At 49.5% G+C, this 25,477-nt stretch overlaps 3 protein-coding genes across 9 annotated transcripts in view; all 3 read left to right on the top strand.

Moving 5' to 3' along the window:
- LOC123368280 (slit homolog 2 protein-like) overlaps positions 1 to 7,100 on the top strand; it is a 19,442-nt gene extending 12,342 nt beyond the window's left edge. For 2 of the 4 annotated variants that reach the window (XM_045012935.1, XM_045012938.1), the window contains exons 3-5: positions 947 to 1,795; positions 2,952 to 3,800; positions 4,941 to 7,100. In XM_045012935.1, coding sequence (XP_044868870.1) covers positions 947 to 1,795; positions 2,952 to 3,800; positions 4,941 to 5,828 — 2,586 coding nt within the window. In that variant the 3' untranslated portion in view covers positions 5,829 to 7,100. The remainder of the gene's footprint in view (positions 1 to 946; positions 1,796 to 2,951; positions 3,801 to 4,940) is intronic. The other 2 variants (XM_045012937.1, XM_045012936.1) reach the window with 2 other exon arrangements.
- Positions 1 to 20,509, top strand: part of LOC123368327 (zinc finger protein 397-like) — a 22,952-nt gene extending 2,443 nt beyond the window's left edge. Inside the window, exons 1-5 of one of the 4 annotated variants that reach the window (XM_045013064.1) lie at positions 11,073 to 11,291; positions 11,944 to 12,019; positions 12,687 to 13,328; positions 13,680 to 13,887; positions 16,815 to 20,509. In XM_045013064.1, the coding sequence (XP_044868999.1) occupies positions 12,780 to 13,328; positions 13,680 to 13,887; positions 16,815 to 17,428 (1,371 nt within the window). In that variant the 5' untranslated portion in view covers positions 11,073 to 11,291; positions 11,944 to 12,019; positions 12,687 to 12,779 and the 3' untranslated portion in view covers positions 17,429 to 20,509. Of the gene's footprint in view, positions 1 to 11,072; positions 11,292 to 11,943; positions 12,020 to 12,686; positions 13,329 to 13,679; positions 13,888 to 16,814 lie in introns of those variants that run through there. The other 3 variants (XM_045013065.1, XM_045013067.1, XM_045013066.1) reach the window with 3 other exon arrangements.
- On the top strand, positions 18,278 to 18,682 carry LOC123369109 (resistin-like). Its single transcript, XM_045014469.1, has one exon. It carries the CDS (start codon positions 18,278 to 18,280, stop codon positions 18,680 to 18,682), a length of 405 nt encoding a protein of 134 aa, XP_044870404.1.
- Positions 20,510 to 25,477: the final 4,968 nt, after the last annotated feature.

A 25,477-nucleotide genomic window follows, 5' to 3' on the forward strand; every position in this document is an offset into this window, starting at 1 on the left:
CAAAGCAGTCGTCCCCTAGAAAGAAAAGGCCCCATGTCCTACTCCCCACCCCCATCAGCCTACCAATCCCCTGCCCAAGGCTAGATCAAAGTGGCACCCATGAGAAAAGAAAGAGAAAGAGAAGAGAAATCACAGATGGTTTTGTGGAGATGTGAGGAGTCTACAAGTTTTGTTTGTTTTTCCTGTCTTTCAGTTTCAGAGCTAGAGCAACTTACAGTCCAGGTTCTTAAGGGGCATTGCTATAGTGTAGGGTCACATGCCAAATCTGTCCCAATGAGTCATGACACAAGAAGGGATCTGGTTAGTTTAGCAGCCAATCCCTGTAACCACACAACTCCTTTGAAGGAAAAGAAAGATCATAATATGGGAAGGGGAGATCAAATCAAAGAATTGGCAACAAAAGTTTATCTGGAATGAAATAAAAAGGGAGGCAGGAAGTATATTGTATAATCAGATTTCATTCAAATTTTCAAGCATAGTTTTCTCCAGTTCTATGGGAGAATGAGACTTCATGGTTGATATTTTTGTACACCACAAGGGAGCAAGTGTGAGGGAGTCAAGTCCTTGTAAGTGGTGCTAATGGCAGCTCCCTGACATTGTTACAGCACCAGCAGGGTTAGTGTAGATTGTCCCCAGTGTGGTCAGGGTGCAGGTGCAATGACCTCCTGCCTGATGGGACAGAGGGCACTGGGGAGCTAGGGAGCCCTTGTTATTAGAACCAGTATCTGCTCAGGGGACCCAGCATTGTTGCAGCACCAGCTGGGTTGGGGTAGATGGGACCACTGTGGCAAATATCCCACCGGGAGTTGTCCCAGCACTCCAGACTGAGGAGTCACGGGTCTCAGTTAACGTTCACAGGGTCGCTGTGGTGTTGCAGTCTGAGCTGGTTAGTGTAAACACGCCTTGTGATGTCTGTGTCCTGTGCATGCTCTTGTCTCCCCTGCAGACCATGCTGTGCCCCACCTCACCTCACCTCTCTGTGGCTGGCGCTGTGGGTCCGGGGGAGCCATGCCCGTCCGAGATGAACCTGATCAAGGACCAGCTGCAGGTCAATTGCTCCGGAAAGGGGCTCAGCGTGGTGCCACTTGCCCTGCCCAGGAACACCGGCATCCTGCTGCTCAGCACCAACCGCCTGGCATCCGTCTCCACTGCCTCCTTCAGGCACCTCCGTGAGCTGGCTGAGCTGGACTTATCAGGCAACGCACTGGGTGTGCTGCACACTGTGGCCTCCCTGCCCTCGCTGCAGGAGCTGATCCTGTCCCACAATGCCCTGGAGGTGCTGCCCACACTGCAGGGCCTGCCCGCCCTCACCCGCCTGACCCTGGCTCACAACAACATTACAGAGCTGCTGCCAGGGGCCTTCCGGGACGTGGGGAAGCTGACGGAGCTGAATCTGCGGGGGAACCGGCTGCGGACGCTGCCAGAAGAGGTCTTTGAGGGCCTGGCAAGGTTGAAGGACCTGGATCTGTCTGATAATGCCCTGGAGGAGCTGCCGCAGGGGCTGTTGGCTGGGCTGGAGCTGAACACACTGTGGCTGTCAGGGAACCAGCTCCGCACTCTGCCCAGAGGCTTCTTCCCCGAGGGGCACATGTTGGCCTATGTCTACCTAGCGGGGAACCCCTGGCGCTGTGACTGTGGCCTGGCCTATCTGCGGGACTGGATCGTGGACAATGACATCAGCATCTACATCCAGGAGCAGAGGACAGACGGGCTGCGGATTGAGAATAATCCCCGTAGCCCCGTGTGCGATGCGCCCCTCAGACACCACGGGCTCCCTATCATTGAGTTCCAGCAGGTCTGCGGCAAAGCAGGGGACACAGACTTGGATAGTGAAGGGAGAATTACAGAGGAGGGAACCCCTGTGCCCTTCACTACTGCCCCCTCCACCACTCTGCCCCCAACCACTCCTGTGCCCCCCACTACTGTCCCCTCTACCAACCCCATCGCCCACCATCCTCAGCCAGAAAATCTCCCACCCTGGGGCTGGAATGAAGCAGTTGCCCCCTAGAAAGAAAAGGCCCCATGTCCTACTCCCCACCCCCATCAGCCTACCTATCCCCTGCCCGAGGCTAGATCAAAGTGGCACCCATTAGAAAAGAAAGAGAAAGAGAAGAGAAATCACAGATGGTTTTGTGGAGATGTGAGGAGTCTACAAGTTTTGTTTGTTTTTCCTGTCTTTCAGTTTCAGAGCTAGAGCAACTTACAGTCCAGGTTCTTAAGGGGCATTGCTATAGTGTAGGGTCACATGCCAAATCTGTCCCAATGAGTCATGACACAAGAAGGGATCTGGTTAGTTTAGCAGCCAATCCTTGTAACCACACAACTCCTTTGAAGGAAAAGAAAGATCATAATATGGGAAGGGGAGATCAAATCAAAGAATTGGCAACAAAAGTTTATCTGGAATGAAATAAAAAGGGAGGCAGGAAGTATATTGTATAATCAGATTTCATTCAAATTTTCAAACATAGTTTTCTCCAGTTCTATGGGAGAATGAGACTTCATGGTTGATATTTTTGTACACCACAAGGGAGCAAGTGTGAGGGAGTCAAGTCCTTGTAAGTAGTGCTAATGGCAGCTCCCTGACATTGTTACAGCACCAGCAGGGTTAGTGTAGATTGTCCCCAGTGTGGTCAGGGTGCAGGTGCACCCTGCAGGGTGCAGGTGCACCTCCTGCCTGATGGGACAGAGGGCACTGGGAAGCTAGGGAGCCCTTGTTATTAGAACCAGTATCTGCTCAGGGGTCCCAATGTTGTTGCAGCACCAGCTGGGTTGGGGTAGATGGGACCACTGTGGCAAATATCCCACCGGGAGTTGTCCCAGCACTCCAGACTGAGGAGTCACGGGTCTCAGTTAACGTTCACAGGGTCGCTGTGGTGTTGCAGTCTGAGCTGGTTAGTGTAAACACGCCTTGTGATGTCTGTGTCCTGTGCATGCTCTTGTCTCCCCTGCAGACCATGCTGTGCCCCACTTCACCTCACCTCTCTGTGGCTGGCGCTGTGGGTCCGGAGGAGCCATGCCCGTCCGAGATGAACCTGATCAAGGACCAGCTGCAGGTCAATTGCTCCGGAAAGGGGCTCAGCGTGGTGCCACTTGCCCTGCCCAGGAACACCAGCATCCTGCTGCTCAGCACCAATCGCCTGGCATCCGTCTCCACTGCCTCCTTCCAGCACCTCCGTGAGCTGGCTGAGCTGGACTTATCAGGCAACGCACTGGGTGTGCTGCACACTGTGGCCTCCCTGCCCTCGCTGCAGGAGCTGATCCTGTCCCACAATGCCCTGGAGGTGCTGCCCACACTGCAGGGCCTGCCCGCCCTCACCCGCCTGACCCTGGCTCACAACAACATTACAGAGCTGCTGCCAGGGGCCTTCCGGGACGTGGGGAAGCTGACGGAGCTGAATCTGCGGGGGAACCGGCTGCGGACGCTGCCAGAAGAGGTCTTTGAGGGCCTGGCAAGGTTGAAGGACCTGGATCTGTCTGATAACGCCCTGGAGGAGCTGCCGCAGGGGCTGTTGGCTGGGCTGGAGCTGAACACACTGTGGCTGTCAGGGAACCAGCTCCGCACTCTGCCCAGAGGCTTCTTCCCCGAGGGGCACATGTTGGCCTATGTATACCTAGCAGGGAACCCCTGGCGCTGTGACTGTGGCGTGGCCTATCTGCGGGACTGGATCGTGGACAATGACATCAGCATCTACATCCAGGAGCAGAGGACAGACGGGCTGCTGACTGAGAATAATCCCCGTAGCCCCGTGTGCAATGCGCCCCTCAGACACCACGGGCTCCCTGTCATCGAGTTCCAGCAGGTCTGCGGCAAAGCAGGGGACACAGACTTGGATAGTGAAGGGAGAATTACAGAGGAGGGAACCCCTGTGCACTCCACTACTGCCCCCTCCACCACCCTGCCCTCAACCACTCCTGTGCCCCCCACTACTGTCCCCTCTACCAACCCCATCGCCCACCATCCTCAGCCAGAAAATCTCCCACCCTGGGGCTGGAATGAAGCAGTCGCCCCCTAGAAAGAAAAGGCCCCATGTCCTACTCCCCACCCCCATCAGCCTACCAATCCCCTGCCCGAGGCTAGATCAAAGTGGCACCCATGAGAAAAAAAAGAGAAAGAGAAGAGAAATCACAGATGGTTTTGTGGAGATGTGAGGAGTCTACAAGTTTTGTTTGTTTTTCCTGTCTTTCAGTTTCAGAGCTAGAGCAACTTACAGTCCAGGTTCTTAAGGTGCATTGCTATAGTGTAGGGTCACATGCCAAATCTGTCCCAATGAGTCATGACACAAGAAGGGATCTGGTTAGTTTAGCAGCCAATCCCTGTAACCACACAACTCCTTTGAAGGAAAAGAAAGATCATAATATGGGAAGGGGAGATCAAATCAAAGAATTGGCAACAAAAGTTTATCTGGAATGAAATAAAAAGGGAGGCAGGAAGTATATTGTATAATCAGATTTCATTCAAATTTTCAAACATAGTTTTCTCCAGTTCTATGGGAGAATGAGACTTCATGGTTGATATTTTTGTACACCACAAGGGAGCAAGTGTGAGGGAGTCAAGTCCTTGTAAGTAGTGCTAATGGCAGCTCCCTGACATTGTTACAGCACCAGCAGGGTTAGTGTAGATTGTCCCCAGTGTGGTCAGGGTGCAGGTGCAATGACCTCCTGCCTGATGGGACAGAGGGCACTGGGAAGCTAGGGAGCCCTTGTTATTAGAACCAGTATCTGCTCAGGGGTCCCAATGTTGTTGCAGCACCAGCTGGGTTGGGATAGATGGGACCACTATGGCAAATATCCCACCGGGAGTTGTCCCAGCACTCCAGACTGAGGAGTCACGGGTCTCAGTTAACGTTCACAGGGTCGCTGTGGTGTTGCAGTCTGAGCTGGTTAGTGTAAACACGCCTTGTGATGTCTGTGTCCTGTGCATGCTCTTGTCTCCCCTGCAGACCATGCTGTGCCGCACCTCACCTCACCTCTCTGTGGCTGGCGCTGTGGGTCCGGGGGAGCCATGCCCGTCCGAGATGAACCTGATCAAGGACCAGCTGCAGGTCAATTGCTCCGGAAAGGGGCTCAGCGTGGTCCCACTTGCCCTGCCCAGGAACACGGGCATCCTGCTGCTCAGCACCAACCGCCTGGCATCCGTCTCCACTGCCTCCTTCCAGCACCTCCGTGAGCTGGCTGAGCTGGACTTATCAGGCAACGCACTGGGTGTGCTGCACACTGTGGCCTCCCTGCCCTCGCTGCAGGAGCTGATCCTGTCCCACAATGCCCTGGAGGTGCTGCCCACACTGCAGGGCCTGCCCGCCCTCACCCGCCTGACCCTGGCTCACAACAACATTACAGAGCTGCTGCCAGGGGCCTTCCGGGACGTGGGGAAGCTGACGGAGCTGAATCTGCGGGGGAACCGGCTGCGGACGCTGTCAGAAGAGGCCTTTGAGGGCCTGGCTAGGTTGAAGGAGCTGGATCTGTCTGATAACGCCCTGGAGGAACTGCCACTTGGGCTGTTGGCTGGGCTGGAGCTGCACGTGCTGTGGTTGTCAGGGAACCAGCTCCGCACTCTGCCCAGCGGCTTCTTCCCCGAGGGGCACACGTTCGCCTATGTCTACCTAGCGGGGAATCCCTGGCGCTGTGACTGTGGCCTGGCCTATCTGCGGGACTGGATCGTGGAGAATGACATCAGCATCTACATCCAGGAGCAGAGGACAGACGGGCTGCTGATTGAGAATAATCCCCGTAGCCCTGTGTGCGATGCGCCCCTCAGACATCACGGGCTCCCTATCATTGAGTTCCAGCAGGTCTGCGGCAAAGCAGGGGACACAGACTTGGATAGTTAAGGGAGAATTACAGAGGAGGGAACCCCTGTCCCCTCCACTATTGTCTCCTCCACCACCCTGCCCCCAGCCACTCCCATGCCTCCCACTACTGCCCCCTCCACCAACTCCATCTCCCACCATCCTCAGCCAGAAAATCTCCCACCCTGGAGCTGGAACAAAGCAGTCGCCCCCTAGAAAGAAAAGGCCCCATATCCTACTCCCCACCCCCATCAGCCTACCAATCCCCTGCCCAAGGCTAGATCAAAGTGGCACCCATTAGAAAAGAAAGAGAAAGAGAAGAGAAATCACAGATGGTTTTGTGGAGATGTGAGGAGTCTACAAGTTTTGTTTGTTTTTCCTGTCTTTCAGTTTCAGAGCTAGAGCAACTTACAGTCCAGGTTCTTAAGGGGCATTGCTATAGTGTAGGGTCACATGCCAAATCTGTCCCAATGAGTCATGACACAAGAAGGGATCTGGTTAGTTTAGCAGCCAATCCCTGTAACCACACAACTCCTTTGAAGGAAAAGAAAGATCATAATATGGGAAGGGGAGATCAAATCAAAGAATTGGCAATAAAAGTTTATCTGGAATGAAATAAAAACGGAGGCAGGAAGTATATTGTATAATCAGATTTCATTCAGATTTTCGAACATAGTTTTCTCCAGTTCTATGGGAGAATGAGACTTCACGGTTGATATTTTTGTACACCACAAGGGACATAAACGCACAGATGGTTTCTCTAATGTAGTGATTAGCATCTTGGTCTGATCTCTGACAGGTCCCTGGTTTGAAACAAAGCAGAGATGATACATTTTCCTTATTTTTTTCAATTGCTCTTGCTTTAAATGTAGTCTAATATTTAATGTTTTCGCAGCTCATTGAGGTCAAAAATCATGTTCACATATGGGAAGTGTCACAACTATCCTGAATGGATGGACAATACATTAGTCCCTCTTGCTCAGCTTATGCTTTTATAGTGGCCGGTAGCAAGCTGAGTCATCCTGATAGGTGACTGTAGATAATGTTTCCTGGTCGTATTCCCACAGTGACATTCTCAGATGACCAACATCCCCCATCTTTGGAAGGAATAAACTGCTAACATTTGGACCTGAACTTGGAAACCCAGCCTTTAATAACAGGAAGCTCAAGTTTGGAATACATGTTTACAATTTGTATAAAACTCAATAATCCATCAACCTAGTGTCACAATAACTTTGAAATTGCTTTATCCTTATGGTTTGCCTAGAATTGAAGTAAATATGTCTTTAAATATAAAGGAGTCAAATTAAATCACTTTTCAGAGTCAATATTTATTTATTTATTTATTTATTTATTTAGCATTTCTGTGTTCACCAAGCCAAGCAATAGCATTCTCAGTGGCCGAGTGGAGCTCTTGGAACCCACTGCTGAATTTGGTTAGTGGGCACTCCTCGAAAATGTGTATCATTGTTTGATCTGCTCCACAGCTGCAGCTTTGTTGTCTCAAAGACCCCAACAGTGCTGGTTGGCTGCACATAGGCCTTGCCCCATCCGGAATTGGTTAGAAGGACCAGTGATGACATGGCAGGTCGAAGCTGAGCAGACGAGCAGTAGGATCTGTGATGAGGAACTGATTGGTGGTTGGTGTTAAGCACTACTCTTCCCGCCACAGGGACTCTGTCACTTCCTGGCATGGCAGCCTCAATCACAGTGGGTGTTGTGATGAAAGACGTGTGGCAGGTGGGTTAAAAAGGTTGTTGAACAAGGGCAAGCTTGGGTTGGCACATACCTTCCCAAGCACCTTGCCAGCTGCAGTCTCTCTCCTGAGGTATGCGGGGTCGATGTGGCTCAGAACTGGAAGCCATGGAAGATGAGTTGGTTGGAGAGTTTCTGTGATGATGCACATTGTTGAGTTGAGTTGCATGTCAACAAGTTTGGTGTATTAAAGATGTGTGTTCTTTTTCATTTCTTAGGTTCTGATGCAATGTGTGGCCATTTTGTTTCACTCCTTTCTTTTAAAATGTTAGTGATTTCCACAGAAATGTTACTTCTTTGGAAGAGACTAACATTCATTTAATCTATGCCCTCACCCCTCCAAAAACAGAGAAAGACTGAAATATTCAAATCTCAGTAGAGCCAATATTTTGTCAGATTTCCCCCCATGAAGTAGCATGGAGAAGTCCATCCTGCTGTGTTAATGCCCTATAGCATGCAGTGAATATGTCGTAAAAATAACAAGATCTTACAAATTTCAGACCATTCTTTCCCATATGTTGATAACTGAGCTGAGGGCTATTCTAGAAGCCATCATTTCTGGGCATGTTATAAAGGGACCTGGGTTTGGATGGGTTTTACCACCCTGCCCCCTGCCATGGTCATCAAAAGGTGTATGACTTGGCTGGTTCCTGGGGATGAGGGTGCTGGATAGGGCAAAGATGTCCCTGTCATGGAGACACAGCTCACCTCCCACCAACATCCCTGCGCCAGCTCCAAGGGCAGCCATCTGAGATATGCTGTCCATTGATCTGTGCATGGAAAATTTTATTTCTGTGTAAAATCCGGGAGGGACATGAAATGACCACCTGGTGGCACCATAACCTAAGGAATGAGGGTGAAGGACTCAGAACAGCACCCAGGCTGAGAACTGATTTCACTCCTGTCTCCTGGAATGAACCATTGATAATAGTGACTCTCCCCAGGCAGGCAGGGAGCAAAAGGAGCAGCCAGAGGCTAAGAAGATGAATTACTCAGGTGGCCTAGTAAAGCGTCTGTGAATGGCCTGGAGGGTGACAGAATTTGAAAAAAGAAATTAATTTATAAAACCTCAAGAATGTTCTGGGCTAATTTGAGAAGGGGAAAAGTGGCGAAATACTGAGGAGAACTGATTCCCTCTGTCCAGTTTCAACCATAGCCCTTTAGCATTAAAAAGGGGTTTTCCAGATCAATGTTTTCCTATCGTAATATGTGCAGTAGTCCCTGAGTAGCGCAGCTGGTAGCACATGAGACTTTTACTCTCAGGCCCGTTGGTTTGAGGGCTCCCCCATGCTCCCCTTGGGATAGTCCTTAATTTTTTTAAGCAGATACAAACTTCCACTAAGGGATGAAACTGGAAACTTTTTTATTCCACATAGCAGAGAGCTGTTTCCTACCTATTTTGCTGGGGATTATTTGTAGGAAAGATGGAGAAATCCCCTACAAAAATCTTTGTCTATGTTTAAACTTCCCCATCCCCAAACTACCCCTTTTTGCCTCAGAGAAAAAGAAAAGCACTGCCCTCTCTGAGAGTGATGTACCCCCCAGGGCTCTGTCAGTAATGCTGAAAGTTGTGCCACTCTGTGCACGTATTCCCACCTCTCTCCAGAATTGTGGCATCAGAAGCGGAAATTTGCTTTACTTTTGTACATTAAATAAACTGCTTCTGTGTTTCTAAAAGGGAAATAATGTTTTCTGTGAAAAACACCATTTTTTAATTTAAAAAGGAGTGACATGAAATAGCTACATGATGGCACCAGAACACCAGGAATGGGAAACAACAGGCTACTTGTCTGTACATTGATTACAAAAGGGGATGGATTCACTCTCCTCTGTTCATAGAGAGATTCATTTATTTCTCCAGTTGGGAAACTTAAATTTAAACACTTTTCTAGGGCAGATGAAAGGGAATTTGGGAGTATTTCAGGGGGCATTGTGCCTGGCCCAGCACTGCTAGTAAAAGGGCTGATGTGATGAATGGGTACATGATGCTATGGAAGACTGTACGTATCATGTACTGATGGAGGAGTGATTTCAATCCCAGCTTGACACAGGGTGAACAGGTGTCTGCTTCGCTCTTGTTTTAAGGATCTGAGCACTTCAGGCAATCTGGGGATATAGCTCAGTGGCAGAGCTCCTGTTTTGTCTGTAAGAAGCTGCTGGGTTTCAATCCCTGCCATCTTCTGAAAATGCTTGTTTTGATTCCTGTCAGTGGGGCTGATTGTTTCTTTACATCCTGAGATCAGGGCACAAATGTCCCACACCTCTCTGCTGTACAGAAGCTGGCCTTCCATTCATGTGGGAATGTTCCCTTCTTCCTCCAAGACAGTACTTTGTGCTCACGTCTAGCGGTGACTCAGCACTTTATGAAATAGACCTAAAATGTCCCTCTATATAAACATTGCTCTGTTGAGCTTTAGCCCAGAGCTATGACCACCTCCCCCGGGTCTCAAGATAGTGAATCTCAGGAAGAGTCAGACACATTCAGATGCTGGGCTCTTCCACACACCCCACTCTGCTGACAGCCCTGCAACCTGAGCTGGAGCTGCCGGCTATTCCAGCTCACTCTGCTACTTCAGTTGGGAGAACAAAACGTGCCAAAAAGACAGGGTTTTTTTCCTTACTGAGGCAAAAATAAGGTGACAGTAAATTTTTATGGCTGATCAAAGATGGTTCAGTGATTTTTTTAAATTTTCTTTCTAAAAAATCACTGTTTCCTCTAAATAACACCATCAAGAGACATAAACATCCCTGTTTCAGAAACTATGTCCCAGCCTCTACACTCCAGTCTGTCGCTGCTAACATCCCCCACACTAGGGAAACTGGCCAGAGTTTTGCCCTCTTTAGTACAGTTTGAGTCACACACATTGCACCAAAGATAAATCTCACAGCCCAAACCAGCAAAGATCTCGTCACAGCAGAGTCTGAGAGTTACCCAGCCCTGGACCTGTGTTTGCTAAAGTGTCTGATGTGCAAAAATCAGTGATCTTGGGAAATGTGGTCAGAGGGAAAGTGGTGCTCACAAACCATTGTCAGATGTCATCTTTTGGCTGATAGGCTGGTGAGCAGCAGCGTGGCTAGCTCAGTTGGTAGAATAGGCACCTTAAGGGTGCTGGTTTTGAGCACCACATGGGAGGAATTGTGTTTCAATTTAATCTCTCTATGTAACAGCTTCTTCCTCCTATTAATCAGAAACAAAGCACAAAGAACATATCAGAATTTAAAGTATTTTCCTTCTGGACAATTAGCTAAAAAGTGGCCATGGAGCAGTTTGAGTCAATTTGAGAAATGGACGGGGGGGATCCTGCCTCTGTGGGACAGAAGCAGAGACACCAACCATCCCAGAAAGAGGATTTGCTTCTACATTGTATCATTCTGAGACACTAGAATGATCCCAGCTAGATTATCAAACTAGGGGGTTACTGCTGCTGATGGGGATTGGGGACCAATCCTATAGAGGCGTGTCTAGACACACGAGACTTCCCCTTCCTGCCAGGAACATCCTGTTATCATTCCATTTCTCCGGCCTCTCTCTGCTCTTTCACTTTCACATTCTCCTTGCTAGTGCCGGCTGCAGGGGGGAGGAGCACATTCAGCTGCTGATTACAATCTGCCTGGACAGACGATTTCTGCTACAGCAGGAGAACTGGGTGCCCTCCATTGCAAAAGCTCCTTGTGGATTGGCTCTGATTCTCTGGAGGCCCTAGGTGACTTTTCACCCTGGAGCAGAGCCTGGCACATCCCTGTGGTTAGGTAGGTGGAGGAACTCGGAGACTGAGTGTGGCACTAGCACCAGTCCCCAGATGCTAGTTCCTGCTCTGTCCTTGCTCCTCTCTGGGTAAGACCAACCCCTGGTCTGGAGAGCCAGAGAGCATGGGGGCTGTGAGCTGGGGCAGTGAGTTGGGACTCTGCCCCATCTGTGCCCCATGGATTCTGAAGTAGCACCAAATGATTCAGAGGGGCTGCTGCCAGCACTCCAGGGGAAGACTGGGGCACGTTGCAGCCACTTGAAAGCTGGGATAGCTGCCCATAATGCACCGCTCCCAATGCCGCTGCAGATGCTGCAAATGTGGCCACAACAGTGCGCTGGTAGCTGTCAGTGTGGACAGACTGCAGCGCTTTCCCTACTCAGCTGTACAAAGACAGCTTTAACTCCCAGCGCTGTACAGCTGCAAGTGTAGCCATACCCTGAGCTGGGAATCTTACCACTAGTTAAACCACTGCAACTCCAGGCCTTATTTGGCTTGTGCATATTACCAAGTTTCATCATGGCAAAACCCAGCTGGGAGCACACTTTCCTCTCAGACTGAGCCCAGGCGGTCATGATGGGTGGTTGTTCCCAAGCCGTGGGCACGATGGTGCAATCTTCTTTATGGTACATGATCACATGCTATTTATTCCACAGGACCCCCTGCCTCATCTGGCACACAAAGAGGATGAAGTTCAGGCTGTTCGTACAACCCAGCATTTCCTAACCCTGAGTACTCAACTTTGGAACCTAAATAATGTTCTTTTCATGTGTTTTTTCTAAGTATTATTATTTGTATTGAAGTAGCACTCTGAGGAGCCCCAGGCATGGACCAGGCCCATGCTGTGCTAGGGACTGTGCAAACACTAAACAAAAGAAGGATAAAGAGGAAGTGAAAATGGTCAAGACCATGCGGCCTCTTGCCTGACCTCTGTGGCTAAATTTACGGTTCAGTGCCTGGTTTTCCTAAAGGGGCCAAATTGTCACCTCTTGCAGGAATACCCGTCAGGGAAGGCAAATGGTTCAGGAGCGTCCTCCCTGTGCTCCCTATAAGACTTACTAATAAATTCAGTGGGTGACCTACCACCTTGTCAGGACCCCCGGCAAACAGCCCAACTTCCCCCATAGATCTCACATGCTCATCACTGTGATGAGACACAAAACAAAATTGATGGATTGGCTTTGGGGGAGAGACCCAAATGCACCCCACTCTGCAAGAGGTTCAGGGAGGGGGCCTGTCATGCTGAGTGGGGCCCGGGAACTTGGGTTATGTGGGGGAATGGGCCAGGGTGGTCAGAGAGGGGTCTGTCTGTTCTGAGCAAGAGCAGGGACCTGGGGTTATGGGTTGGCTCTTGTTCTTCCATCACACAGAAAAATCCATGTTGGATTCTTTGCTGCAGGCTGCCTGGAGAGCCGGACGTTCCTACAGGGCCTACGAGTGAGCGACAGGGTTTGTTCCTGAGCTGGAATTGCAGTCGTTCCAAGGACAGACAATGGCTGCTGAGCTGGGTGCAAGTGTAGTTTTGGGTTTCCAGCTCCAGGCGCCACTACAGCAGGGAATGCAGCCCCCAGTGAAAATGGAGGAGCAGAACCCAGTCAGCCCCAAGCCAGGGGAGGGAGCAGAAGGGGCAGAAAAAGCCCTTTGTGACATCCAGGCTAGTACCATTGGGGGGCTACTGAGATGGGCAGCACCACGATGGGTCAAGCAGGAGCCACAGGAAGAGCCAGTCACCCTCCGTGGGGGTGACACCCACATAGAGACGCGGCGTCGGCGCTTCAGGCAGTTCCACTACCAGGAGGCCAAGGGGCCCCAGGAGGCTTACAGCCACCTCCAGGAACTCTGCCATGGCTGGCTGGAGCCGCAGAGCCGCACAAAGGAGCAGATCCTGGAGCTACTGATCCTGGAGCAGTTCCTGACCATCCTGCCGGAGGAAATGCAGAGCTGGGTCTGGGAACGTGGCCCTGAAACTTGTGCCCAGGCAGTGGCCCTGGCAGAGGGGTTCCAGCTGAGGCAGCCAGAGTTTGAGGGGCGAGGGCTACAGGTGAGAGCATTTAACCCTGATTATTCCACTGAGGGGATGGGGGGTGGGAGACAGACTATGCTGCATCTGTGAATGGACCAGGACCATGGGGCTCACTTCTGTGGTCCCTGTTCCCCCTGTGCTGCCGGCCCAGCCCCATGGGAGCTGCTAGGCATGCAGTGGCAGAGCTGCATCCCCATTAGCCCCTGCAGCACTTCTTGTCAACCCATGGGTTTGTGGGTGGATCTGTGCTCCCCTCCCCTGTCGCTGTGTCCTTGGGGGACATTCCCTGGTGTCTCCCCTCTCAGACCCCACTCTCCACAGCAGGCCCCAGGCCCCGGCTCTCTCATTACATGTTTGATTCATCCCCAGGTCATGGTGCGTGTAAAGGTTGAGGAAGTGGCCTCAGAAGAAAAGGCGTCCCCTGGAGCACTATGGGAATCTGCTGGCTCCAGACTAGAGCAGCCAGAGCCCCATCCTGGGTGTGCATCCCAGGACGCGGGATGGAATGAAGCTTCAGGATCCCTGTACAAGCTGCTTCATGTCCCCAAAGAGGAGCACCAGCTCCTCCAGGAAATAGGTAATAAGCTGGGTACAGGGCATGGTGGGCTGTGGGTCACTGAGGAGGAGGCAGAAAGGGGAAGGCCCAGGGCAGAGCATGTTTGAGAAATAGAGGTGCTGGCTTGCTCAGGGGAGACCAATGGCTCCTTGCATCCCTCCCCATTCCCCTAAACAAGATCCCTGGATGCTGCCCTCCCATCCCTCTCTATTTCAGGGACTGTCTGCAAGCCCCATGTCTGGCGCCATCTGAGCCCCCCTCATGCCATGGGATCTGTGTCTCCTGCCTCTTCTTTCCTTTGCTCTCTGAGGCCCCCATTCCATTTCTTTCTTTCTTTCTTTCTTTCTTTCTTGTCTGGGAAAGAAGTCGTTCAGAGTGTCAGCATTTTAAACTGTACTGGGAGGATGGGCAGAGCTGAGGGGGGTGCTCTGCGGAATACTGGTGGGGAGGAGGAGGGATTTATGCTGAGCAGAGTGTTAGTGACTGTCAGATTCTTTTGACTATTAACAGCTACAGGGGTGGGTGGAAGCTCTGCCAACCAGATGCCAGGGGCTCTGTGTATCTCCCATTTCCTCCTGAGGGTTAATATGATCCGTGGATATATACATGGGAGTAACAAGTAGGAGCAGGGAATGGTGAGACTGATGCTGGAATACAGCGGCCAGATCTGGTGTTCGCATTGGAAAAAGAATGTTGACAAATTGGAGCGAGTGTAGAGAAGAGCCTCAGCTAAACCCTGAGCATGTGGGCAAACTCACCAGCCAGACACCCAGGAAAGAATTCTCTGTAGTAACTCAGATCCCACCCCATCTAACATCCCATCTCAAGCCATTGGGCATATTTACCACTAATAGTCAAAGATCAGTTAATTGCCAAAATTAGGCTATCCCATTATCCCATCCCCTCCATAAACTTATCAAGCTTAGTCTTGAAGCCAGATACGTCTTTTGCCTCCACTGCTCCCCTTGGAAGGCTGGTCCAGAACTTCACTCCTCCGATAGTTAGAAACCTTTGTCTAATTTCAAGCCTAAACTTCCTGATGGCCAGTTTATATCCGTTTGTTCTTGTGTCCACATTGGTACTTAGCTTAAATAATTCCTCTCCCTCTCTGGTATTTATCCCTCTGATATATTTATAGAGAGCAATCATATCTCTCCTCAGCCTTCTTTTGGTTAGGCTAAACAAGCCGAGCTCCTTGAGTCTCCTTTCATAAGACAAGTTTTCAATTCCTCGGATCATCCTAGTAGCCCTTCTCTGTACCTGTTTCAGTTTGAATTCATCCTTCTTAAACATGGGAGACCAGAACTGCACACAGTATTCCAGATGAGGTCTCACCAGTGCCTTGTATAACGGTACTACCTCCTTATCTCTGCTGGAAATACCTCGCGTGATGCATCCCAAGACCACATTAGCTTTTTTCACGACCATATCACATTGGCGACTCATAGTCATCCTGTGATCAACCAATACTCCGAGGTCCTTCTCCTCCTCTGTTACTTCCAAATGATGTGTTCCCCTCTTATAACAAAAATTCTTGTTATTAATCCCTAAATGCATGACCTTGCACTTTTCACTATTAAATTTCATCCTATTACTTTTACTCCAGTTTACAAGATCATCCAGATATTCCTGTATGATATCCCAGTCCTCTGTATTGGAAATACCGCCCAGCTTTGTGTCATCCACAAACTTTATTAGCACATTCTCACCTTTTTGTGCCAAGGTCAGTAATAAAAAGATTAAATAAGATTGGTCCCAAAACCGATCCCTGAGGAACTCCACTAGTAACCTCCCTCCAGCCTGACAATTCACCTTTCAGTATGACCCGTTGTAGTCTCCCCTTTAACCAGTTTCTTATCCACCTTTCAGTTTTCATATTGATCCCCATCTTCTCCAATTTAGCTAATAATTCCCCATGTGGAACTGTATCAAATGCCTTACTGAAATCGAGGTAAATTAGATCCTCTGCATTTCCTTTGTCTAAAAAATCTGTTACCTTCTCAAAGGAGATCAGGTTGGTTTGGCACGATCTACCTTTTGTAAAACCATGTTGTATTTTGTCCCAATTACCATTGACCTCAATGTCCTTAACTACTTTCTCCTTCAAAAATTTGTCCAAGACCTTGCATACTACAGATGTCAAACTAACAGGCCTGTAGTTACCCGGATCACTTTTTTCCCCCTTTCTTAAAAATAAGCATTATGTTAGCAATTCTCCAGTCATATGGTACAACCTCTGAGTTTACAGATTCATTAAAAATTCCTACTAATGGGCTTGCAATTTCATGTGCCAGTTCCTTTAATGTTCTTGGATGAAGATTATCTGGGCCCCCTGATCTAGTCCCATTAAGATGTTCGAGTTTGTCTTCCACCTTGGATGTGGTAATATCTACCTCCATATCCTCATTCCCATTTGTCATCCTACCATTATCCCTAAGCTCCTCATTAGTCTCATTAAAGACTGAGGCAAAGTATTTGTTTAGATATTGAGCCATGCCTAGATTATCCTTAACCTCCACCAGGGCGAGGTAGGATGAGAGGGGTAGGAGTAGGGAAGGAAGGTGAGCTTGTGGCAGCTTTGCTGGGGGGCAAGTGTCTCTGGGAGTTTTTGGGGGTTTTTTTGTTTTTGGGGGGGGGGGGGGTGTCACATATTTCCTGGGTCATTTCCTGCATCTCTGGCTCAGTGTCACCCCCCCCCCCCCCCAGCAGGCATCATCCCCGCAGGGTGCACGTTACTCATGCTCATTCCCATTCTCAATTACCCCTTTTCTCACCTGAGGAGGCTGAGACAGAACAAGCCCACTCTGGGGGAGGGTTAGGGAGACCTAAACCTTGCTCCCTAAGCCCTGTCGATCGGGTGAGCAGGTGAGGAGCCCTTTGTGGTTCCCCTGCCCCAAATTATTTCTCTTGCTCAGGGAATTAATCCCACCTTGCTTCTCTCATTCCAGCTGATGGCAAGGCCAGTAGTGACAACAAAGGGGAAACATGTCACCCAGGAGAGCAACCAAAGCACAACGCAAAGAATAGGCAGCATCGCCCTGGGGAACACAACCCGGCAGAACAAGCTCATAAGTGCACCAAGAGTGGGAAGGGCATCAGTGTCGGCTCTGCCCTTATTACACCCCAAAGAGTCCACGCGAGCAAGAAACGCTGGACCTGTGATGAGTGTGGGAAAAGACTTGGCGACAGCTCGGCTCTCACAAAACACCGAAGGATGCACGCCGGCCAGAAACCGTTTGTCTGCACCGCCTGTGGTAGGAGCTTTAGCCAGAGCTCGGTCCTCATGACGCACCAGAGAACTCACACCGGGGAGAGACCTTACATCTGCACCGAGTGTGGGCGACGCTTCAGCGACAGCTCCAACCTCACTCGGCACCAGAGAACCCACGTGGGCCAGAGACCCTATATCTGCACCGGCTGCGGGAGACGCTTCAGCCAGAGCTCACATCTCACGAGACATCAGAGGACCCACACCTCTCAGAACCATGGGCACAGCTGCACAGCAGGTCCTGAGCAGCTGCTTCTCCAGAGCAGCCCCTTGGCAGGGGGTCTTGTGGCCTAGCATGTGTCAGATATCTGGGCCTCTGCCTTGGTCACACAGATAGAGAATGGGAAAGGGTTGGGGGGAAGTGTAGGGAGCACTTTCCTGAGGTGACTGAATGCTGCGAGGAGGGATTGTGATGGGTGATCACAGTGAAAAGCAGATATGGTCTTATGTACTGAGGTTGGGGCGGGGGTGAGCTGGGAATCAGAACTCCTGGGTTCTGTTCCTAGCTCCAGGAGAAGTGTGACATCTAGAGTTGGAGCAGGACTGTCAGTTGGGAGATCCTGAGGTCTGTTATTGAGGCTACAGATATGTTTTCTCCCCCATGCCCACACCCTCTATTTGTAAAAGGCTTTTGGCTCCCTGGGTGGAAACACTGTTAAGTAGTGAAAAGTAAACAGGGGCTTAAGGACAGGGATGCATTTGCAGCCAATAGGTGGCTGGATACAGAGGTGATGACTCAAGATGGGAGGAGAAGTGCCTGAGATCAACAGACAATCAAAGTCCATTTCTAATTGAGCACCCCATGGGTTTGAGGACCCAGCAGGGCAGAAGGGTTCAACACCCCACAGCAATCTCCATCTCATCCGCAGGTGCTGAGCAGCTAGATCTAAAGAAACATCCCTGGGCTGCAAATATAGACTCCCAGGCCCTGAACTCCTTTGTGTCTTGCACTTGGTCCTGCAGGCTCCTTTCTGCTTGTTTGGGCTTTAGGGGTAGCAGTATCATGTGTTTTCCTTTTGCCTGGCTGCTGGGAACCTGCCTTGGAACCCTGATCCCTACAACACAGTGCCTCCAATGCCACGCTGGGGAATGAGATCAGCACTGCCTGCATGGGGGAGAACCCAGAAGCAGAAACACATCCTGATGTTGTACCTCCTGGTGGCTATTTGCTTTCTCATGTGGATCGTTCTCCTCTCGCTCACAATCAAGAATGACCAGAAGATGACTGAGGAATTAAAGACGATAAATGCTGCCATTTCCCAGCGGATAGACCAAGACCAGAAGATGACTGAGGAATTAAAGACGATAAATGCCCTTTCCCACAGGATAAACCAAGTGTCCTCCACCCTGGCCAAAGCCAAGCTACTCTCCCAGGATGTCTCGGCATGTGGGGCACTTGTCTCCTGCCCAGCAGGGTACAAGCCCACGGGCTGCACCTGCGGAATGTGCTGCAGCTCCTGGGACATTCGCACCAACTCCACCTGCCACTGCCAGTGCGGCGGCATCGACTGGACGGCCACATGCTGCTGCAAGATAGGGCTGGAGTGATGCCAAAACACAGCCTGGGGCACCGGAGAGCCCCACCTGGCCTGCTGCCCCTGCCACCTCCTCGCCATGGGCCCTGGCACAGAACCATGCTGTGCCCTTTGTGCCCAGTGCAATGAATAAACTTGGATCTGGGTCTGTTAAAAAAAAACAAAAAAACCCTGAATTCCCTGCAAACAACGCCCAAATCAGGGTTCATTCTATTCCAGACACTCCCTCTGCAGGTGTTTGTGCTTCGGCTGCTGGGAGGGAGCAGCCAGAGCAGTGAAAATGCAAATGCTGCTTTAGCTGCGGTAAGAGCATCCTTGTCTCTTCTAAAGCTTCTTCCCCAGCTCCCAGCCTGGAGCTCCCCACAGCTTTACATTGCATCTACCCCATTTCTATCCTCATTTGGGACTCTGCTACCCTGCAGCTCCCAGGCCATATCTACATTACAGTAGCACAGTAACATAGTAGACATTTCCTACATCGACAAAATGGTTTTTTTTCCATCAATGTTTTTCCACCTCTCCGAGTGGCAGTAGCTAGTGTGATGGAAGAATTGATCTAACCCTGGAGGTTAGATTAACCTAACTACGTCACACAAGGCACAGGTTTTTTTCCACGGCCTTTAATGATGTTTCTAGGTCAATCACATTTTTTTTAGGTAGCTCAGATCTTAGTCACGAGAACCCATTACAGCTTGGCTTTGTCCTGATAACTGCTAAATGCTGCACTGTAGCCTAGTCCTAACCGTATCCATGTAACAGGGTTACAATCTTGACCCAGCCAAGGTCACAAGGACATGGCTCTGCTCTGCACTAGAACATTGACCCATGCTGTAACCAGGTTCTTATGAAAGTGTTGATGGGTTTGGGATATGTGCATAGTGAGGGGAAAATGCTGAGATTGCTAGCTGTGCTGCCTTGGGAAAATGAGACTCTGAAGCTCTGATAGCAAAGGGCCAATGTGTCTTACTCTCCACACAGGGCCAGAGCAAAGATCCTGATGTGCTGCAGCCCAAGGTCCCCATAGGTAAGCTGCACTGGCCAACAACAAATCATGTGGGGGAAAGAAACAAAAAGCCAAGGCAGAGCCAGGGACACAGCAACTGGCTATGGGATAGAGGCAGCTGGAGCCAATGAGCCTGGGGCCAACAAGGGTCATAAGAATGGCCAAACTCGGTCAGACCAGAGGTTCATCTCCCCCAGTATCTTGTCTTCCAACAGTGGCTAACGCCAGGTGCTTCAGAGGGAATGAACAGACAGATAATCATCAAGTGATAATTTCCTGTAGCCCTTTCCCAGCTTCTGGCAAACAGGCTACAGACACCATCCCTGCCCAATAGCCATTGATGGACCTGTCCTTCATGAATTTATAAAGTTATTTTTCGAACCTTGTTATGGTCTCGGCTTTCACAACACGCTCTGGCAAAGAATTTCACAAGTTGACTGTGCGCTGTGTGAAGAAATACTGACTTTTTGTTTGTTTGAAACCTGCTGCCTATGAATTTAATTTGGTGATCCCTAGTTGTTGTGTTATAAGAAGGAGTAAATAACACATTCTTATTTACTTTCTCCACACCAGTCATGATTTTATAGACTTCTATCATACCCCCCCCCTTAGTCATCTCTTTTCTAGGGTGAAAAGTCCCAGTCTTATTAACTTCTCCTCCTATGAAAGCGGTTTCATTCCCCTAAATGTTATGCTGATCTTTTCTGTACTTCTTCCAATTCCAATATATCTTTTGGAGATGGGGCTACCAGAGAGAGAGAGACATCATGAAGAATCGCCTAGCTACCACCTGAGCTGGAACAAGAGCTGTACCAGGGGAAAGAATTGTGCCCAGGCCTGGAAGGTGTCCAGTCTGAGGAATAAACTTACTGAAGCATCTCTGAGGGTGAGATTATCTGTATTCAGTTTGATTAGACATAGATTTGCGCATTTTATTTTATTTTGCTTGGTGACTTACTTTGTTCTGTCTGTTACTACTTGGAACCACTTAAATCCTACTTTCTGTATTTAATAAAATCACTTTTTACTTATTAATTAACTCAGAGTATGTATTAATACCCGGGGGAGCACACAACTGTGCATCTATCTCTATCAGAGTTATAGAGGGTGAACAATTCATGAGTTTACCCTGCTTTATACAGGGTAAAACTTTATACAGGGTAAGCTTTATACAGGGTAAAACGGATTTATTTGGGTTTAGACCCCATTTGGAGTTGGGCATCTGAGTGCTAAAGACAGGAACACTTCTGTTAGCTGCTTTCAGGTAAACCTGCAGCTTTGGGCATGTAATTCAGACCCTGGGTCTGTGCTGGTGCAGACAGGAGTGTCTGACTCAGCAAGACAGGGTTCTGGAGTCCTGAGCTAGCAGGGAAAGCAGAGGGATAGAAGTAGTATTGGCACATCGGGTGGCAGCTCCCAAGGGGGTTTCTGTGATCCAACCCGTCACAACCTCCTCTAATGAGACCTCGCTCTGAGACGGTTCCTCAGATTTGTCACCTAAAAAAAATGGCTCAGGTTTGGGAATCTCCCTCCCATCCTCAGCCGTGAAGACTTATGCAAAGAATTCATTTAGTTTCTCCGCAATGGCCTTATTGTCCCTGAGTGCTCCTTTAGCATCTTGATTATCCAGTGGCTCCACCGGATGTTTAGCAGGCGTCCTGCTTCCGATGTACTTTAAAAAAAAAATTCTATTACTTTTTGAGTCTTTGGCTAGCTGTTCTTAAAATTCTTTTTTGACCTTCCTAATTATATTTTTACACTTCATTTGCCAGACTTTATGCTCCTTTCTATTTTCCTCAATAGGATTTAACTTCCACTTTTTAAAGGATGCCTTTTTGCCTCTCCCTGTCCAAGAGAAGGAACGTTCTGCAGCTCAGCCAGTGAGTCAAGCAGCAATGGACTCTGAGGCCATGGCTGGATCAGTTTGAATCTCTGTTCAGCGAAACTCCTTGGTTTTTAATTGTGGGGCCGTTAATCATGGGGCTATAGATCAAGTTGAGTTATTTGCTAATAATGTCCCTGAGTGTCTGATAGCTTGTGGGGAGCAGGGATGGGTGTGGATTTCTGTAACTTTCCATGAAAGAATTGGGGGATAAAGGGGTCTTTCAGTAGCAGGGGGGGACTTCCCCCTGTTGCCCCTATGAAGGGGGTGTTTCTCCCCCCAGAATCACCTCCACCTGCTCCAATAGAGACAGGACAGACAGACCTGAATAACCCCCAACCTACCCCACCCACCAGAGACTGAGGGGAGTAAAGTGCCCCCTGGCCAGGGCTGCTCAGCCACCTGCCCCAGCCAACTGCCATAACTGCCACCATGGAAGGACCCATTCTCACTGGTGGAACAGGGAGCGGCAGGTTTGACACAATTCCCAAATCTGGTGCTTTAGTAAAAATTCCCCCTTCATTAAGAGAGGAGAAAAAAATAAAAGGTTTTCAGTGACCAGGTAACAAAAATGAAACTTCAATTCTGAGCCTGTTGCCCCCCTTCCTCCCCAATACTGAAGTGGTTTGTCCCAACTGCTGGGTGTTTTGATGCTTCCCCCCCCCCCCCTTCCACTGGAAGAAACCATTTCCCTGTGGGGGAGTTGTTAAAATATCTGGGGCGCTTGTTTAATTTGGGATTTTTTCCTGTCAGGAATTTTAAAATACAACCACTCCCCTCACAGCATTAGCTCCTTTTCAATCTGGGGGATAAAAATCTTGACTCTGAGGATAATTTCCCTCCCCCGCCCAGGGTGAGAATGGTTTTTCCAAGCCCAGGGCTTCGGTTGGTTGTTTCCCTTCCCCTCAGGCAGGCAGGAGGAGGGGCAGTAGACACAGCTCTGTGCCTGCTCTCTGCTGTGGCTCCCTCTGGGGCAGGGCTGAGCAGTTCTGGGGCATAAATTCCTCCCCACACACAGTAGAGGAGGGAGACACTGTGTGGGGCTGGGGTCTGAGTAGCGCAGCAAGGGGCAGACCCCAGGGATTGGAGCTAGGGTGACCAGATGTCCCGATTTTATAGGGACAGTCCTGATATTTGGGTCTTTTTCTTATATAGGTTCCTATTACCCCCCACTCCCTGTCACGGTTTTTTCACATTTGCTGTCTAGTCACCCTAGCTGGAGTGCTCGTGCTGCCACACTGGGGAGGGGGCTACACTGGAGACTGGCACCAAAGGGCTGGGCTCAAACATGCCTCAGTTTAGCCCTTTCCCTTTGGCTTGTGGCTGGGGCAGTCTTGTCTTTATAGGGGCGAGTCTGGTTATCTCCCCTTGGCTGTTAGCGACTCACTCCCTGCTGGTGTCTAAACTCTCCCTTGGCCATGGGCTCTTTCATGGGTTCCCCCAGCTGTGACAGGTTCATCACACGGCCCTGAGGAGTGAGGCCAGTCTCCACGGCCCATTCAGCCCCCTGGATTCTCTACTGAACCCAGCAATGGGCTATTAATGCTGATGGGTTTGGGAGGGGACAGGGACACCTGCCCACTAGGAAATAGATGGACCCCCACCAAGTCATTCATAGCCTCACACACAATCAAATTACATTGGGTGCTGCTGACCAGGCCGGGGTTGAAGTTGAACTGATGACCCAGAGGTGAAAGGCTCTGTATCCCATCCAGCTGAGGCATCCAGCCCATCTCCATCATCCTACTCCTTGCCACACATTTACTCACCAATACATTTACTCCTCAGTAATTTAATCTGGGAGTTTCATATTTTATCCTAGTTTCTCTATAGGATTCTTCTGGGCTGGAGCCTACTGAACCAGTTTTTGCATTTCAGAAATTTTTTTATTCAGAATGTTTGGCCTGAATAAAGATGTAGCACAAAACCAGTTATGCCAACCTGATCGAAGTCAGGCTAACAAGGGCTTCTGGGTAATCCCTGAGTGGAAAAAATACTGAGCAGCATGTCTCACAAAGCGCTGGGAAAAAGTGAGATAAGTGAGGGGCTGCATTCCTGGCATAGTACCAGCTGTGCTGTGTTAGGAACAGTTCGTTTGAAGAACTGATAAGAAACCCCAGCCTCCCAGTGTTCTTACTCTTACTCCCTGGTTTAGTTTTCGGTTTGTTTTTAACTCCCCTACATTCCTAACTTTTGGTGCTTGTTAAGATATTATTAACAATCTAATGCTGTAGACATAGGGGACTAGGCATGCGTGTCGATTAAAGGTGTCTAGTTTCTAGTTGTTAGAAAAAGGGGGGTGGGTTGCTCAAGTGAATGATCTATGACGTAATGGAACTGTCTATATAGGCTGATACTAAGATGTAAAAAGCTGGTTGGTTCTCTCTGGAGACGAGCTGCTCTCTATTGATGCGTGCACTTGTCAGTAAAGAGCTTTTGATCAGACCTTGCTGGTGTTGCCTGTCTCTGCGGGCAGACAACGAACCTCGCCGTCTGGGTTCGAGTCCCTGACAAGAAGTCAATCACCCAGTCCAGAAGCAGCCCCAACAGGCAACTGTCTGTGACTCTGGGAAGTTTCAAATTTGCTCGGCATGAATAGGCCATAAATTCTCCATCAGACACATATATTCCATCAGGAAGACACGATCCTGTGATGGAATGCTCTGGGAGGACAGTATACATCTGACTCAGGATTTTTATCCTCCCAGTTAAAAAGGAGCTAATGTTGTGAGGGGAGGGACTTTATTTTAAAATTCCTGACAGGAAAAAATCCCAAATTAAAGAAGCTCCCCAGATATTTTAACAACCCCCCCCCCAGGGAAATGGTTTGTCCCAGTGGAAGGGGAAAAAAAAAGCATCAAAACACCCAGTAGTTGGGACAAACCACTTCAGTATTGGGGAGGGAGAGGGCAACAGGCTCAGAATTGAAGTTTCATTTTTGTTGCCTGGTCACTGAAAACCTTTTATTTTTTTCTGCTTTCTTAATGAAGGGGGAATTTTTACTAAAGCACCAGATTTGGGAATTGTGTCAAACCTGCCGCCCCCTGTTCCACCAGTGAGAATGGGTCCTTCCATGGTGGCAGTTATGGCAGTTGGCCCAGGGGCAGGTGGCTGAGCACTTCTGGCCAGGGGGCACTTTACTCCCATCAGTCTCTGGTGGGGTTGGGTGGGGTAGGTTGGGGGTTATTCAGGTCGGTCTGTCCTGTCTCTATTGGAGCAGGTGGGGGTGATTCTGGAAGCAGCTCTGGGGGAAGAAATCCCCCCTTCATAAGGGCAACAGGGGGCAGTTCCCCCCCTCCCAGCTACTGCTGAAAGGCCCCTTTATCCCCCAGTTCTGTCACAGATGGCGACACCCATCCCTGCTCCCCCATGAGCCGTCAGACATCCCGGGACATTATTAGCAAATAACTCAACTTGATCAATGGCCCCATGATTAATGGCTCCACAATTAAAAACTAAGGAGCTTCCTTGGACAGCCACAGCCTCAGGGACCATCACTGCTCGGCTCACTGGCTGAGCTGCAGAATGTTCCTTCTCTTGGACAGGGAGAGGCAAAAAGGCATCCTTTAAAAAGTGGAAGTTAAATCCTACTGAGGAAAATAGAAAGGAGCATAAAATCTGGCAAATGAAGTGTAAAAATATAATTAGGAAGGTCAAAAAAGAATTTTAAGAACAGCTAGCCAAAGACTCAGAAAGTAATAACAAAATTTTTTTTTAAGTACATCGGAAGCAGGACGCCTGCTAAACATCCGGTGCGGCGACTGGATGATCAAGATGCTAAAGGAGCACTCAGGGATGATAAGGCCATTGCGGAGAAACTAAATGAATTCTTTGCATAAGTCTTCACGGCTGAGGATGGGAGGGAGATTCCCAAACCTGAGCCATTTTTTTTAGGTGACAAATCTGAGGAACCGTCTCAGAGC

This window comes from Mauremys mutica, chromosome 4 (assembly GCF_020497125.1).
Source record: "Mauremys mutica isolate MM-2020 ecotype Southern chromosome 4, ASM2049712v1, whole genome shotgun sequence".
In the NCBI taxonomy this organism is placed as follows: domain Eukaryota; kingdom Metazoa; phylum Chordata; order Testudines; family Geoemydidae; genus Mauremys; species Mauremys mutica.

Coding starts and splice junctions, on each gene's coding strand:
- LOC123369109 (XM_045014469.1), top strand. CDS start 18,278: ATGTTGTACCTCCTGGTGGCTATTTGCTTTCTCATGTGGATCGTTCTC.